Source organism: Astatotilapia calliptera, chromosome 16 (assembly GCF_900246225.1).
Source record: "Astatotilapia calliptera chromosome 16, fAstCal1.2, whole genome shotgun sequence".
Taxonomy (NCBI): Eukaryota; Metazoa; Chordata; class Actinopteri; order Cichliformes; family Cichlidae; genus Astatotilapia; species Astatotilapia calliptera.
In genome coordinates, this window is record NC_039317.1 from 15,492,359 (window position 1) to 15,508,060 (window position 15,702).

The following is a 15,702-nucleotide window of genomic DNA, read 5'->3' on the forward strand; positions in this document are numbered from 1 at the left end:
ACACACACACATCCACACGCATGCATCCATACACACAAAGACGTGCTCATGCTCACACAGTCAAGTAACAAATCAGGAAAAAAAAAAAAAAACATGAAATACTTCTTATCCAAAGTTTATCACAAGGGTAATTTTACAGGTTTGCATCGAAAGTCTTAGTGTTTCAAAAGATTTGTGATTTTTTTTCCCATCATGAGAAAAAAACGAAAGAAAAAAAAAAAGAAATATGAGTAAAGTGCAAATCTCGCTTGTTTAGATAGCAAGTTCAAAGGTCAAAGAAAATATCAAAGGGGACGTCTGAGGAAATGTCCTGTAATGGAGCCATCGATCGTTTTTTCTTCAATGTGGGGATCAGAGAGGAGGGGCTGGGGGTGGGGCAATCTGACTGCAGTTTGTTCAGGCAAAGGCACAGGTGTTGAAGTGAGTGCAATAAACCGAAGGGGGGGGGGGGGGGGGGGGGGGGGGGGTCAATATAATTTCAAAAAAAGAGCCGGGCTCGAAAAGACACAGCTCTCACCTACAAGATGTTTCACAGACATGAGACAGCTAACTACACTCACATTAATACACATCTGTTACAGCTTTCAAACACCTTAACTCGACTGCCTGCACATGCAATTCAGTGCAGGACATCTGTGTCTATTTCAAGCTACTACTGAGCAACTGAAGAAAGTTCCACTTCCTGCACATTATGGTATTGCTATGTTCTGATTGTTTTCTTCTTCTTCTTCTGTTTTCTTCTTCTTCTTCTTTTTTCTTTCTTTCTTTTTTTTTTTTTTTAGAAAAGTACAAAACAAACACTACCATGGTCCTCATAGTAACAGCTAGAGATACCCACAATACACGTAGCATTAGGATTTGGTGGCAGCGGGAGTTTTTCTTTTCTTTTCTTTTGTCTCACAGCAAAAGGCTAAGGAGATCGTGTGAAATTGGTTCGCTACACCACCACGCTACATCTTGGAGACAGCATTCAAAGAGGAAAGTCAGTAGTGTGTCTTTTGACAGATCCTCTATTTCTTGTGCTGTTGAGTCTTTGGTAAAACCCAAATTCTTCCTTTCGGATCTACAAGCATGCTGTGTGAATAAAAAAAGCAAAAAAACAAAAAAAAAAAAAACAAAACAGCATTTTGAAATGCCTCGAGCCTCTTCTCTAAGTCACTACAGTATCATAAGAAGTACCTCTTCTAGTCAGCTAGCTAGCACGGCAAGATGAAACACACACACACACAAAAAAGAAAGACGAACACAAAACCTCAGGCAAGTACACGTGGAGTTTTTGACCATCCTATGTTAAGCCTCATTTCCATTGGTTTCTTTCATGTAAAATATTGCACTGTTCCCACAGTCTTTGTTCCGTACGAAAAACCCTCTTTCTCTGATATTCAACTTGCTCATTAGCATTTAAAGGTTTTTCTTAACCTTTCCAAATTGTTGCCTGAGGAGGTAGTAATAGCATCTAAAAAGAAAGGTGCTTATCAGACAAAGGAGAGGGAGGGGTATGGATCCACACATGTAGGGTGCTACCAGGCTGACTGATGTACCTGCTGTGCTTTAACTCAACCAGCGAAACACCGTCTTCGCTCAGTTTTGGCTGATGAGGGTGTAGTAGTCTTTTTGCAGCTTGAGGTAAAAGCAGCGTTTTGCGTCACTAAAATTAACAATCTTGCACAGAAAAAACAAACGGGGAAAAAAAAAATCACAGTTTCAGTAAAAATAAAAATCGTCTCCTTCGGTGTGAGTAAGCTTAGGTTACTATACTGCGTGTTCACTGCACTGCTACAGAGAAATGTCTCTTCAGGAAGGTGAACAAAGTGGGGAGACTGAAAATAATATGAATTTTGGTCTTCTGTCCAGGCAAGTGAAAAACACTGAGAGCGCTTACACAAGTGGCAAAAAAAAAAAAAAAACAAACAGGAAAAAATGGAAGAGCGAACTTTCCTGTTAAAAAAAAGATCAAAAAGTAAATCTAGACAGCATAAAAATATGAGAGTGACTCAGCAACGTCAGCTATTCAAGTGAGTCCATCAGAGCCGAGGAGAGTCTGTCAGTCTGTTATTGCTTCTCTGGCTGTTATGAATCGAACACTTCATCCAGAGTTTGGTTTATTGCTTAGTCTTTAGCTTATACGATTAGAAAAAACACATACACACAGCGAACACGTGTGCAGACACATTCTCACGTGTACCCCATAAAGACAAATTCGTCACTTGCGTCTGCTTTTTTTGTTGTTCTTCACTTCTGCTCTCTTTTCTTCTGCGCTCAGCATCAAGTCTTTTTTGGCTCTTCCACCAAGAGAACATTCGCCGGTCTCGCTTGGCCGATGATTTACTTCACCATCACACAGCTGCTGAGCTGCTGCTGCTGCTGCTGCTGTCCAGACATACCCAGCTCCTGCATGTCGAGGTCTGTGCCGGAGACCGAGCCCATCCTCCACATGGCTGATTTGGACAGGATGGGGAAATTGCCTTGTGCTGCAGACTGTTGACGGAGGCCAGTGTGGTGGTTAGGGTGGGGTTGCTGGCTGATGTGTAGACGTGCCTCGAGAAGGTAGGCAGCAGAGGCCACGGGGGACAGAGAAGAGGAGTAGCAGGGTGAGGATGAGCAGCCTGTGGCGGAGGTCTCGAGGGTCTGTTGCCAGGGACCCTGCTGCAGACCCACTGAAGCCTGCTGAGCAGGCAGGACGGGTTGAGCAGGGTTGTCAAACATGGAGGAGGAAGCAAACACGGTAGTAGGCGGAGGAGATGGTGACTGTTGGTGTGCCAAGAAGAGCAGGGGCTTCTGTTGAGGTCCTGTCTGAGGGGCTTGGACCTGAGGCTGTGGTTGGTGCTTAATCTGCAGCATTCTGGGAAATGAGATGAGATTTGTTATCAACAGCTCGACTTGGGGTTCAATTGTTTGTAGTTTATGAAATTAACAATCCCATAATGCTTTGTGCTCCTGCAATAATGTGACTCACCTTTGCTGGTGCAGCACCTCCTCCAGCATGCTGCGGTGCTCAGAGAGAGCTGGACCCAGTGACCCCCGGCTACCGCGGTTACAGGAGGGTGATGGGGCAGCCTGCCTCGTCAGACCCTTGATCTTATTCAATCCCAGAAGTCCTTTAGTGCGCGTGTTTTTCCTCAACTGCTGGCGGAAAGCTTTGAGGCCTGCGTGAAGGCATGGGAAACTGTTATGCAATGCAGCGTTGATCCTACTACATGGTACGTGTGAGAAAACCTGAATACCAGCTTAGGCAGGTGGCATACAGGAAATGATTTCACGATCATGCGTGTGTACCTTGTGTGAGGGAGGTGTCAGAGGCTCTGCGACCCTCCTGGAAGCTGGCAGGGGGCAGGCTGCCCTGGGCCTGGGGCAGGAGGTGGGAAGAGAGAGCCAGGGGAGCTCCAGCAGACAGCAGAGCTCCTCCCTCAGCCCCCGAGGCCCGAAGTGTTGCCACCCCACCTACAGCAGCTTGCAAAGTGGGGGCAGGACTGGAAGAAGACTTCAGGCAGCTGTCAGAGGAGGCACCGTCTGAGGGGCTGACCACGATACCTAAAGAAACAGGAGAGGTCAAGACTCTGCATCGCTATAAGAATGAAGAACATGCGTGCGCATGTATATTATACTAACATGGAGGGTTGCACTGGTGGAAACGGGCGGAGACCTCAGCCAGAGTGTGTCTGCGAGAGGTGGTGGTTGGAGGGAGCAGGGGCCCAAGAGTTTGCGTCGCCTCCTCCTCCTCCAGGTCTCTGGGTCGCACCTCTTCGCTGATGCTTGTCTCCAGCAGGCTGTTGGGTGAAATGGAGCGGTTCCAGAGCAATCTGTTCAGACTGGCCTCCACTGGAAACACTACACGCTGAAAAGGAAGGAGGTTGACTGTTAGCCACTGACTGCTAGCAGGGCAGGGTGCAGCTTTTGCATTTGGTCTATTAATATAGATGCAAGAGAGCGTGCTATTTAAGAAATTTACCTGAAACAATCCAGCTTGGTCACACTCTACCTCTGAGTACACAGGGGGGGTGTTTTTGGTTGGAAGTGAAAACGCTGTTGTTCTAAAACTCTCAGTGGACTCCATGATCACCTAGAAGGAAGCAGAAAGCACAGAGATTATTAAACTTCATGCAAATAAGAATGGAGATTGATAGTCAGCTACATGCAGCTATAGTGCTGACCTCTGGGCTTGTGGAGTCGGAGGTGCTCCTTGGTCTCTGGCTCCATGTTCCACACTGGCGGCTCAGCTGCTGTGCACGATGCTCCCGCACTCGCTCCAGCAGCAGGTAGTAGATGGCAGAGAAGTGGTTGTAGCTGCTGCTCTGCAGAGACTGAAGATAAGGTCAGAAGATTAGTCATTTTGCCATTTTGTTTACTTTCTGTGGCTTGTAATGACAGTTTATAACCAGTGCTCTCTCTTTATAGCTTTCTTTAGCACCTCTTTAAAACTTTTAAGGGAAAGACAAATATAGCTGCATATATCTGCATTTATATATTTGGAGATGACAGAGTGAGAAATCTATATTTAAATACAGAATAAGGTCTTTGAAGGAATACAATGTAGGTTCAACTTAAGAGAGAATGAAAACTTAGCTGCAGCCTACCCGCTGCCTGTAAATCCGTAAACTGAGTATTTTTACTGTGACTGCAATACTTTCATAAAACCACTAAACACATTTTGATTCTTGTTCAGTCACCTCGATAGTCCTCTGACGGTCGATGCCCAGTGTGTTCATGATGCCCAGCACGGGTTCGCTGTAGTCGCCCAGGTTGGAATTGTACTCCGTGAGGGGATGGCTGAGGATCTGGTGGGCAGCTGACGGATCCGCCATCATCCAGCGGTGTTGCTTGATCTGAGCAATGCTGATCCTTTTGGCTGGATCCACCACCAGCATTTTACGGATCAGATTCTCACAGTCTAAAGTACGCAAACAGTGAATGAGTCTCTGTATGTAGTTTACATCGTTTTAGTAATTTGCGGTAACTGTTGTTGGGATAATTTATACCTTGTGACATAAAGAAAGGGATTCTGAATCGTCCCTCGGTGACTCTCTGCCGGAGCGCGGGAAGGCTGGCTCCGTCGAATGGAAGAGAGCCGCAGACGAGGACATAAAGCACGACACCGAGACTCTGCGAAGCAAAGAGCAAAAAGGAGAATGTAATCACGATTATGTAAATGTCATCGCTTCCTCTGTCAGTAATGCCGTATTACATTCCCGGAGCTTACCCAAATATCCAGCTGAGGCCCCTCATACTCCTTCCCTTCAAACACTTCAGGGGCAGCATAAGGCGGGCTGCCACACCATGTAGACAGAGGCTCCCCTGCATTGTAGAAGTTTCCAAATCCAAAGTCTGCACACAGACACAAGTGTAGAACAACTTTTTTTAATCAAACTTGTTTGCTTTCCATTCCAGCTTGAAGCGCTGCAGGCCCTATAGCGCAGATTTAGTACTGTTCATGGTGTGTTACGTAATTTATCATCATGAGATATTCATCAACACTTCAAAGTAAGCTCGGGTTAACATATCTTCTCATACAAAAGACTGACTGTTTTCCTGTTTCTGATAATTTGGCTCTACAGTTTCTTCATGTAAAAGCGTGTGATTGTGTGCTGAGCTCATTTCCTCTGGTTGATGCTTGTCTTAGTAAAATGGGTGAATAATTAACATTTAATTAGCACATAGATGGCACAACAATGATTTAATTAGAATCCCAGAGCACCAAATACGTTCTTCAGGCGTAAACTGAACAGAATACAGAAACAGCAAGTAGGTACAGAAGGACGTTGTTGCATTAAAAACCATTAACACTGCATCTTATCACCAGCCAACACTAAGAATATGATCGACCTACCGGCCAGTTTGATATTCATGTTGGCATCCAGCAACAGGTTCTCAGTTTTTAGGTCACGGTGAACGATGTGGTGCCGATGGCAGTAGTCCACCGCGGCAAGGATCTGCCAGAACTTCTTTCGTGCTTCATCTTCACTCAAGCGGCCATTTGAGGTTAGGTGGTCTGCAGGGAGAGAGGATCCAGACTATCAGGATCAGACTCTTAGGAGGGTCTATTATGAGGTTACTTCCTTTTTCCATGCTTTTATTTTGCCAGTGGCCTTTTAATTGTCATGGAGGGTTAAAATTAACCTCTGTGTTTCTGGGTGTGCTATGTACCTTTGTGAATGCAAATGAAAAGGCTTAAGGCTTCACTCACCAAACATCTCTCCATTCTTTGCATACTCTGTCACAATATACAGCATGTCTTTGGTCTCCATGACCTAAGAGAGAAAAAGAGAAAAAAACAATGAGTGTAACTGTGTCATGGATAACCATATTTCAAAGTTCAAGTTGTTCCCAGTGTTTCATTGTAGCACATTCCAGCATTTATAACCACCACATTCCTCATTTGCAAATGTCTCCATACACATAAAATTAAAAAAACACCAACACCCTGTTTTCCATTATATGCCCTGTTGCATAAGTAAACCGTCAGTGACTTCCCGTGCACATTTTCCTCATGTCTTAAAACCCGTTTACACACGTCAATACAGACCCAAAAAGGAATGCGTAACATTCAGACTCAAACCAGCTGATCCAATGCTTGGGAATGTTTTTCTTGAGGCTGATACCAGCTGGCAGTGGATGCTAGTGTTGAATTTCAAGCTTCCCCCTATCTCTTTATATCTATGAAAACAGAGCGGGGCACATTCACATGGGCTGTTCACATGGTGTATCAGAAACACTCAAAGTGCAATCACTCAGAGCTCAATGCACTTTGTGGGACGGAAAGACGTAATTCCCGGTTCTTTCCTGGAGCTCACACAAGGCCTCCGTTTCCCATGAGAGCCCTCAGGGACAGAGCAGTTGAGCTAAAAAGGTTGCACAACAAAGCAATTATCGTCAGATGACAAAGTCCTGTCTGGATAAAGCTGCTGGCCAACTCCTAAATTGAATGTCACCAAATTCCAGTGAATGGCGGAGCTTAATTCTTTTCAGCCACCGGGTCCTTTAGAAAACCAGACAACGGTGATTCAATACACCAAGGTCCCCAAGCGGGCACAAGTCTTTATCTGCGAGATAGGGCAGCTCCCTGTCACCTTGAGGTGCAGCTGACGTCACTGTTGCGAAGAACAGCCATGGCGCGTCAAGGGCCCCTAGTCACCCCCGAATAAAGATAAACCCTTTAACATCCATATTGGACTCCTCGTTTTCCATAAGGTCAATTTAAGGTTGCTAAAAGCTGCATAATGGGAGCATAAAATTAAAAAAAGAAAAAAAAATCCATGAGATTCCAGTGGAATTTAAAGCGATAAGACGGGCGGTTTATGCAAACAAACAATGAGCGGGAGAGAGACTTCAATGACCTTTCAGTTTAGAGGAATTGTTTTGGTTCCCGTGAGACAAAAACAAAGTGGAAGCAGCAGCTGATTTATCGTGAGGTCTCCCAAAAAACTGCAGGGATACTAGAGGATGTAATCTACAGATCACAAGATGGTCTTATGTCAGTACCCTCCCTTTGTGCAGGAAGGAGAAAGAGGAGGTGACGAGGGTTGCTAACAACCATCTGACTAACATCACCTTGAACAACCCAAGGCCAGGAAGAAATTAACAAGGGACAGAGGACAGACAGCACAGCAGTGATACAACACCACAAACCTACAGATCATCATCTCGCTCTATCACAAAACAAAGACTGTCAGATCAAAAATGGTCTTTTAAATAAAATTGGTTTTTTTTATTATCATTCTATCTTTTAAATTAATGAATTCCATCTCATGTTTTTTCCACATAATCTAACTGAAGTGGTAGGCTTCGTTCATGGTTAATCTGTCTTTACACTCACTTGACGCATCTGAATAATGTATAAAGCATGAATGCCTTTAAACTATTTTGCATATTGGTGTGTGTCAGAAGAGACGATCATGTACTGGGGATTTCAATTTCTATTTTATTTGTGCTTACACATCTTAAGTGATGCATTTTTCTGTCTGCATTATGGTTAATTTGTTGAGTGGTTGGATGTTTCTTTTTCTTTTTAACATATGAAAAATTTTGATATCCTCTTTGAATTGTTTGTACCATCAGTGTGAAGCATTAAAAATGTCTGTGTGGTCTTGTGAGATGAATAGAAGGAGGTTTCTAAATAAAAAATAAATAAAAAATAGTGGACATCTATGATGTTCGATTTCTTTATTACGTTTTTTCTCTTATAGAAATTCCTAGGAATAATATTATCCCCTTGTTTCTGCAGTCTAGACATGATTTCATGGTAAGAGCTGCTCAGCCATTTAAAACCAGATACAAACGAATCCTGAAAAGTAGCAAACAACAGAGAACAAAGCAAAAGGCAGAAAAAAATCCAGAATGAAAAAAAAAGAGAAAGGGCATTGTGTGTCTGTTTGCATGGGTGTGTGTTTGTGTGTTTGTTGCCAGACGCGTGCCGCGGTGCTTGCGAGGTCAGCTGAGGGGGGAAAAGCGGATTCTTTCGACTAAGTCTTCAATTTGATTAGCAGTAAAGCAGCGCTTTGCTGTGGGGTAGCCTTCACGTGACATGCACACACATTGCAGTGGTTTAAACAGGTGCTAATTAGGCTTAAAGTCCAGACCTGTGGATGTTTTGGTAATTAGTCGCCTGCCTGCTCTGTTTCCCATATCTCTGCCATCACCTCTTCCTTCAAACAACTGAAGAAATCTTAGAAATGCAATGCTCTTAGCAGCGGCTGGTACCGATGACTGTTCTCTCTCTAACAAGCACACATACGCATACAGGGAGGTCAAAGGGGATTGCACTAATGCTGTTCTGCAGTACTTATGACTCAGTATACTCTGAGAATCGGCAAGCTGGTTAAAACCAGGCAACAAATGGTCCTTAAAGGCAGTGCTCTGCAGCGCACCAGTGCTGTTTAAGGGAAAATATTTTTTTCCTCAATTTGCAAAGGCTTCCTTCCACACCAGAGCATTTTACTCAAATGCTCATGCATGCATTTAGACCAGCTCCCTGCAGACCAGCATACAGTCTGGCTACCGTGAGGGCGTAACACAGGTTGAATTACACACGCAGCATTCTGCACTGCACACAACGACATTTCAGAGAGCAGAGAGAGGTTAGCCACAATACACACCTGGTAGAGCTTGATGATATGAGGGTGGTTCAACAGCTTCATTATCTGCACTTCTCTGTAGATCTTTTCGAGGTTGGAAGGATTCAACCTGGTTTTATCGATAATCTTGATTGCCACCTTAAAAATGGGGGGGGGGATCGTGGTTAAAAATTGCAAATTTCAAAAGAAAGGCCAGAAAAAAAGCTGCAAGTAGAAATTAATAATATTAACAATGATATTAAAGCAGCTGACCTGTGTTTTAGTGACTTTGTGCCTGGCCAGTTTCACCACTGCAAAGTTCCCTTTCCCCAGGGTCCGGATGATTTCATAGAAGCCGACCTGCAGCGGCCTCCCCTGGGCAGGGCTCGACTGAGCTCCCCGGTTGGTTTCTGTCATGATTACCATGGCGTACCAACAGACTGGGGTTACAGCACTGTGATAAACGAACCTGCAGAGACAGCGGTGCACATTACTCATTTTATTGCATTTGTGTAAAAATTCACTTGCTAGAAGCTTTTGTTCCGCGTGTAACGAGCATTTGGTCCTGACTGTTTGAAAACACAGACGAATTAAAATTATTATATGATCACTTTATCGAAACATTGTTGGTGTAATAAACGAGTTAAGCTGGAAATACGACTACAATCTCGTTACAGGTGTACAAATACGTGTAATATATATAAACAAGCCCGCTGATATTCATTCATTGGGTACAAAGAGATCTACACAAATAGGTTTCACTAACCTATAAGAAAAAGCGACACTTTCACGACCATTAAGAAAAAGAGGCTGAATAATACGTAAAAAAATAGTATATATATACATGTAGAAAACTAAAAAAGAGAGAGAGAGAGAGAGAGGCAGAGAGAAAGAGACTTTGGCTGAGTTGTAAAATTACCAGTTTTTCTATTAAGTGACAATGAGCCAGTAAAATGTGAGTTATCGAGAGTAATTCTTACCTTACAACGATAATAACCACCTTCTCTCACACTTCAGGCAGCTCTCGGACGAAACGTCAACCATTCCACAAACAGAGCTCCGGATAAACAACGAGACAAAAAGGAAAAACTGCGGGCAACACGCGCGGGGTAACTTTTTCCTTTGACTTTCTACAACAAGTCTTGAGGCCGGGACCAGGCTGCGGCCGGTGTGTGTGCCTGTAAGCTCCGCCGGAATGCAGAGCTGAGGGCTTCGGCACTCACAGGGGGAACTCCTCCTCCTCCTCCTCCCTCCTCTCCTCGCCACCATAACAAATTGATACCCACCTTATTAACGTCACACCCGCGTCAGAGCTTCGAGCTGGGTGCAAGGCAAGGCCGGACCCGAGCGCAAGGAAAGGGTTGCTGAGCAACCGCGCGGCTCGGGCGCACGGTGACGCGAGTGCTGATGGAGGGGTTGCTTGGAGATGGGGACGGTGACGTCAGTCGTAAAGATGTGTCACCACGTGATGTTTCCCTCTGCCGGGCTCGTAGCTCGCGGGCTCTCTCCACAGAGCGGCTGCGCGCGCGGCTCCGACAGGAACAGAAACAGAAAGCAACTGGTGTTCGTCAGCCGCGCGGTCTCTGCTGCTCACGGAGCACTTTAGACTCTGCTGGGCTCGGAAAATACAAACACAGAGCCAATAAGTGCGCCATTACAGTAATTATTGTAAATTCAAATAATGCAGTCAGACTTTGAATGCGTTATTTTAATTTACAGTAATTACTGTAAGCCGATTAGGCTGAATTTATACACACACACACATGTGTGTGTGTGTGTGTGTGTGTGTGTGTGTGTGTGTGTGTGTGTGTGTGCAAACCATAACATAGTAAAGTACATTTAATAAGCAAAGTCAGTTATAATAAAAACCTTTGCTCAACACTTTGACCATTTGACTTAGCAGGTTAAGGAAATTTAATCGAATTTAAATACAATTTAGAAATAGTTTGAGGTGATGGATCATTACATGTGGCATGATCCACATAAAATGCTGGTAAACCATTAGTAAAAATGGTAATGGGTTCTGAAAGTTTGAAATTATTCATTTGCTATGAATCAAATTATGTGAGCTACAAGTAAAGCTTTTTTTGTTTGCTTTTTCTTTCTTTATGAACTTGTGGGTGGCCGATAGGAACGCCACGCTGGATCTTGGTGTAAGCTAAGCCCCCCCCCCCAATTTATTCTGCTTCTGGATTGTTTGTGAAACATCGCCTTTCCCTGGAAATGATGGACACAGACCAGTGGATGTGTGCTGCCGAGTTTCAGCAATCAGAGCAGCTGTGTGTGTCTTCCTTTCCTTTTCCCTTTGAGTTGCAGCTTAAAGCTTACTGAGGGATTTTCCTGCAGACGTGCACTTTTGCCAGTCAACATGGGGGGAAAAGAAAACAGCTGAGGTCATTAGTATAAATCCAGGTTACATCCAATGCAAGTTAAAGATGTTGTGGTTGAGTGTGTTTCTGCTGTTGCTATGCAAAGTACTCCTGATTACCAAGCAGTCAAACCGAGAACATATTCAAGATGATGGCCAAAGACAAAGTTAGAAAAAGAGTGGCAGAACTTAAACAGAAGGAGAAACCTGCAGAGTCTATGTTATATTAATGGACATGTAACGCCGCATAGTATGCTCAGAATAAAAGCCGGTGTAAAATACCAAATATCGCATTCAGTAGAGATGTAGACTCTTCGCTCACGCAATCTGAAATGTTAAAGGAATGCAAATCACATGCAAAATGTCCCAACTGAAAGGTCACACAATATTTTGATGCACACTTGCAACAAAACCACACAGCCCACTCTGCTTCTCATCACGCCAGTTTCATAACCAAATGTCTACCTGATGTTATTTGAATGTGCGCCTCACTTGCATGTTGCAGTTGTTGTATTTCCTGAGTGTGTGCAAAGCAGGCAGGCACAGTTATATAAACTGTGTCGTGCTGGTGCCAGAGCTCCCTTGTCTGAGCGCATCCTGATGTTTCACATGAAATTTTTGGATTTAATACGCGTACAACGGTGGCCACATGACAGTATATTAAATTCACCTTTTTATTTGTCGAGATTCTGGGCTCACACAAGTCACAACGTCAGGAAAGGTTTGACCTTATAAGAGTGATGAGATTGGCATTTGAATCAAAAGGTCTAATTTAGATCAATTCAGATCAAGTTAACTTTAGTTTGCTGTTCAGACTGGCTAAAAAAAAAAGGGTGTTAAAACAGAAAGAAAGCTGCACCTGACACAACTGTCATTGTAAAACCTTACAACTTTTTCCTAATTTCCCACTTATTTGTAGAGTCAAGGTGCAATGGGTTCATCCATATGCATATAACTTTAGTGACTTTAAAGGAGAATAATTGTGCATGCATTCATAGAAGAAACAGCATTGCAGAAGTAAGGTAAATGTGCATATATATTTACATGCTAATGATGGAAATCATTGTGTGAGTGTTCCTCCTATATGCTGCTATAAGCATAAGTGAGGCCCTTTATTTGCTGCCACTTCCACTGGCACGTTCTCAAAGAGAAACAACTTCCCTTTCTGGAAATGACGTGAGTGGGATCCCTTTTGCACGCGTGAGGCTCGTTTTTTGTCTTTCACACACACAAATACACACACACAAATACACACACACAAACACACACACAGACACTGCAAAGTTTCTCATGATCTGAGTTGTCACAGTCCACATGCTGTTTTTTCATCAGTGTGGCTTTGTGCTTGCGTGTGAGTGTTTATCGTGTCAACATTGATGCTGTTAAGGTTGAGGTATTTCCTGTGTGTGCACAACAGAATTTGTTTTAATTCCTGCTATCAGTCGTTTGCAAAATATCAGCAAAGGACGCATATATGTTTGACTGACTAATGATTTTCTTTTATCTTACTGATATCGGTTCTTTATCTCAGTGATATCTGTTATCGTTACATACTGAAACAGGTGACTAATCAGGCACATTACACTGCATGGTGTGCTGCCGCAAAGATGAGGAGCCACGAATTTAGTTGGGTGGTTTCTCATGTGCTCCTGTTGCCCTTTAATCAAAGGTGGGCGCGCAAAGGTCAAGGTGAAGGGATATTTCACTTGCTTTTAGCACTTATTTCAATATTGCGGACTGACAGTAAACAGGGGGTGTATGACAGGAAGTCATGAGTCACAGCTTCAAACCCGTGGATTTTCTCTTCTGCAGCATGCTGAGTTATTTAGGTTGCACCCTCTCACTAAGTGCTCTCTAGATCACCGGAAAAATGTGAATAACAGCAGGAACGCGAACTTCAAAGAAGGTAAAAGATGTGATTCCCTCAAAGTGAAGATCAAACATTTGCTTCTGTTAATCGGTTGTCGTGCCATCACATCTAACTAAATTTAATAACGTTGAAGTGTCCCCGGATGCTGTCTTCAAATAAAACATATCGAGGTCCAGCGTGGTCTTCAAAGTCAGGATCACAAGACAGCAGAAAATCCTCTGATAGCAAGGTGTGTGTCTACATCATAAGATTAAGCCCAATGCTGGGGGAGAAAACAAACCACACATATTTCAGGATGATTAAATATGAACACAGGCCACAGGTACTACTTTTTTCAAACCTTCAACATCCAGTGAACATCTCGCTGTGAAATCACTTTTCTAAAAGTTTTACTATGGGGTATACTGTCCCCTTAAAGACCTCTCACCACACACCACAGAGACTTCAGTGTGACACATCACAGCTAACTGTAACACGGTGCTCACAGAAATGTGTTTTGAACCTCACATTGCCCATCTAAAGAGTTATCCCGGCCCTTTCCGAATTTTACATGATTTCCCAGGTTTGCTTTCTAGGCTGGCAGTCTGGGTCCAAAACAGCGTAAGTGTAAAAACAGAAGAAAATACTCACAATTCTACAGGGAAGCAATCAATTGATAGCAAAAGCTAATTTAGAACAAGGTTGTTTTAGACTGCAATTTGCATTTGAATGAGAAGTACCTTTACTTTGTGCTGTTTTTCTTCCAAACTTTTAAGCTGTTGTTTTATTCTCCTCCACTTCATGTAAACTATTTAAAGATAATGCATATAGTAGGTTGTATTTTATTGAAGACTAAAGGTCTAAAGCTATGCTAACAGCTTATTGAGATAGCATTTACTCACAGGGGTCCATGATATTTAAACTATGCTGATATTTTGGGAGCTATCACGCTACCTATGGATTGTATATAAAAGACAATGTACCAAAGTGCCTTAAAATTTTATTCTTTCCAATGGCCGGTGGGGGTGACTTCTCTGACTGCAAATGCTGGAAAGCATAGCAGCCTGTTGGGAAAATCACCCTTCAGCCTTTGATGACGTCAGAGAAATCATGTCTTAATGAATACAGTGTGATGCTTATTTTGTAAGTTATGGTCACTATTAGAGTTGATGCAGGGTGTTGTCTTTGGTCGGGTCTCTCTACAACCCCTGTTCTGAAAATTTTTTTAATGCTGTGTAAAAATAAGAATGCACAACATTGTTATATTCACAATACAGCATACAAAACATATGAAATGTTTTAATTGAGACAGTTTACTATTTCATGAAAAACGTTAACTCACTTTGATTTAAAGGCAGCTTCATCTCCCAAACACAGTTCAGAAGGCTGGAAAAGTAAGTACTCCAATTTTAACATTTAGATGAACGGGTCAGTAATCTGTCAAAAGAGTATCTTTGAGAGGCAGAGCTACTCAAAATTATTGGTTCACCCATCGGCAAAAACAATATTAGCAAACTGTGGAATAAGAACAAAATCTTCAATACAAAATTTATATTACTTTAAATATCTCATTATCTGTAGTACATAATATTATGAAAGATTCATAGCCTGGATAAATGTCTACGTGTATAAGAGGCACGGCTGAACATCAGGTAGTACTGCATTAAGAACAGCCATGACTCTGTTGTGGTAATTACTGCATGGACTCAAGAACACTTCCAGAAATTACTGCCTGTGAAATCAGCTCACTGTGGCATCCACAAATACAGATTAAAGTGCAATCATGCAAAAAAGAAAGAAAAAAAGCCATATGTGAAGATGATCCAGAAATGCTGCCATCTTCCCCGAGCCTATGCTCGATTGAAGTGGACTGAGGCAAAGTGACAAACTGTTCTGTGATCAGACAAATTTAAATTTGAAATTCTTTTTTCAAAGCCACACCGGACTAAAGAGACCACCTGACTTATTAGCAGCTCTCAGTTCAAAAGCCTCTCTCATCTCTAATGGTATAAGGAATGCATTAGTGCCTATGCTGGGCAGCATGTTCATCTGGAAAGGCACCATCAGCTTTGAAAGGTAGATACAGGTTTTAGATTAACATGTGTTCCCATCAAGAAGCTGTCTTCTTCATCCTTGCATATTTGAGCAAGTCAGTGCTAAAGTGCATCTATTACAACAGCATGGCTTCACAGTAAGGGAGTTCGGGTGATTTCACAGTGTATTGCTTTTTCTGTGTGCTTACCATCTTAGTGGTGCAGTTGTGAGCACTCTTGTCTCACAGGAAGAAAGTCCTGATTTCAAATCCACAGGCTGGCCGTGTCTGTGGCTGTACATCTCACTCATCCTGTGAGGACTTTTTCAGACTACCCAAATAACCAGTAGTTAACCTGTCAGTTCACTAGTACAAAGTCTGCGCGATGCCTCATTGCACCAATTTG

The 15,702-nt window shown here is 43.0% G+C and overlaps 1 protein-coding gene across 1 annotated transcript; it reads right to left on the reverse strand.

The window, feature by feature from the left end:
• Positions 1–2,272: 2,272 nt before the first annotated feature.
• On the reverse strand, positions 2,273–10,390 carry sik1 (salt-inducible kinase 1). The gene is made up of 14 exons (XM_026144665.1): positions 10,028–10,390; positions 9,321–9,516; positions 9,090–9,206; positions 6,182–6,245; positions 5,825–5,986; positions 5,198–5,322; positions 4,977–5,100; positions 4,668–4,888; positions 4,152–4,301; positions 3,950–4,060; positions 3,610–3,835; positions 3,277–3,531; positions 2,957–3,146; positions 2,273–2,842 (listed from the first exon to the last, which is right to left on the reverse strand). The coding sequence occupies exons 2-14, from the start codon at positions 9,471–9,473 to the stop codon at positions 2,326–2,328; spliced, it is 2,415 nt and encodes an 804-aa protein (XP_026000450.1). The 5' UTR covers positions 9,474–9,516; positions 10,028–10,390; the 3' UTR covers positions 2,273–2,325.
• Between the last annotated feature and the right edge of the window lie 5,312 nt (positions 10,391–15,702).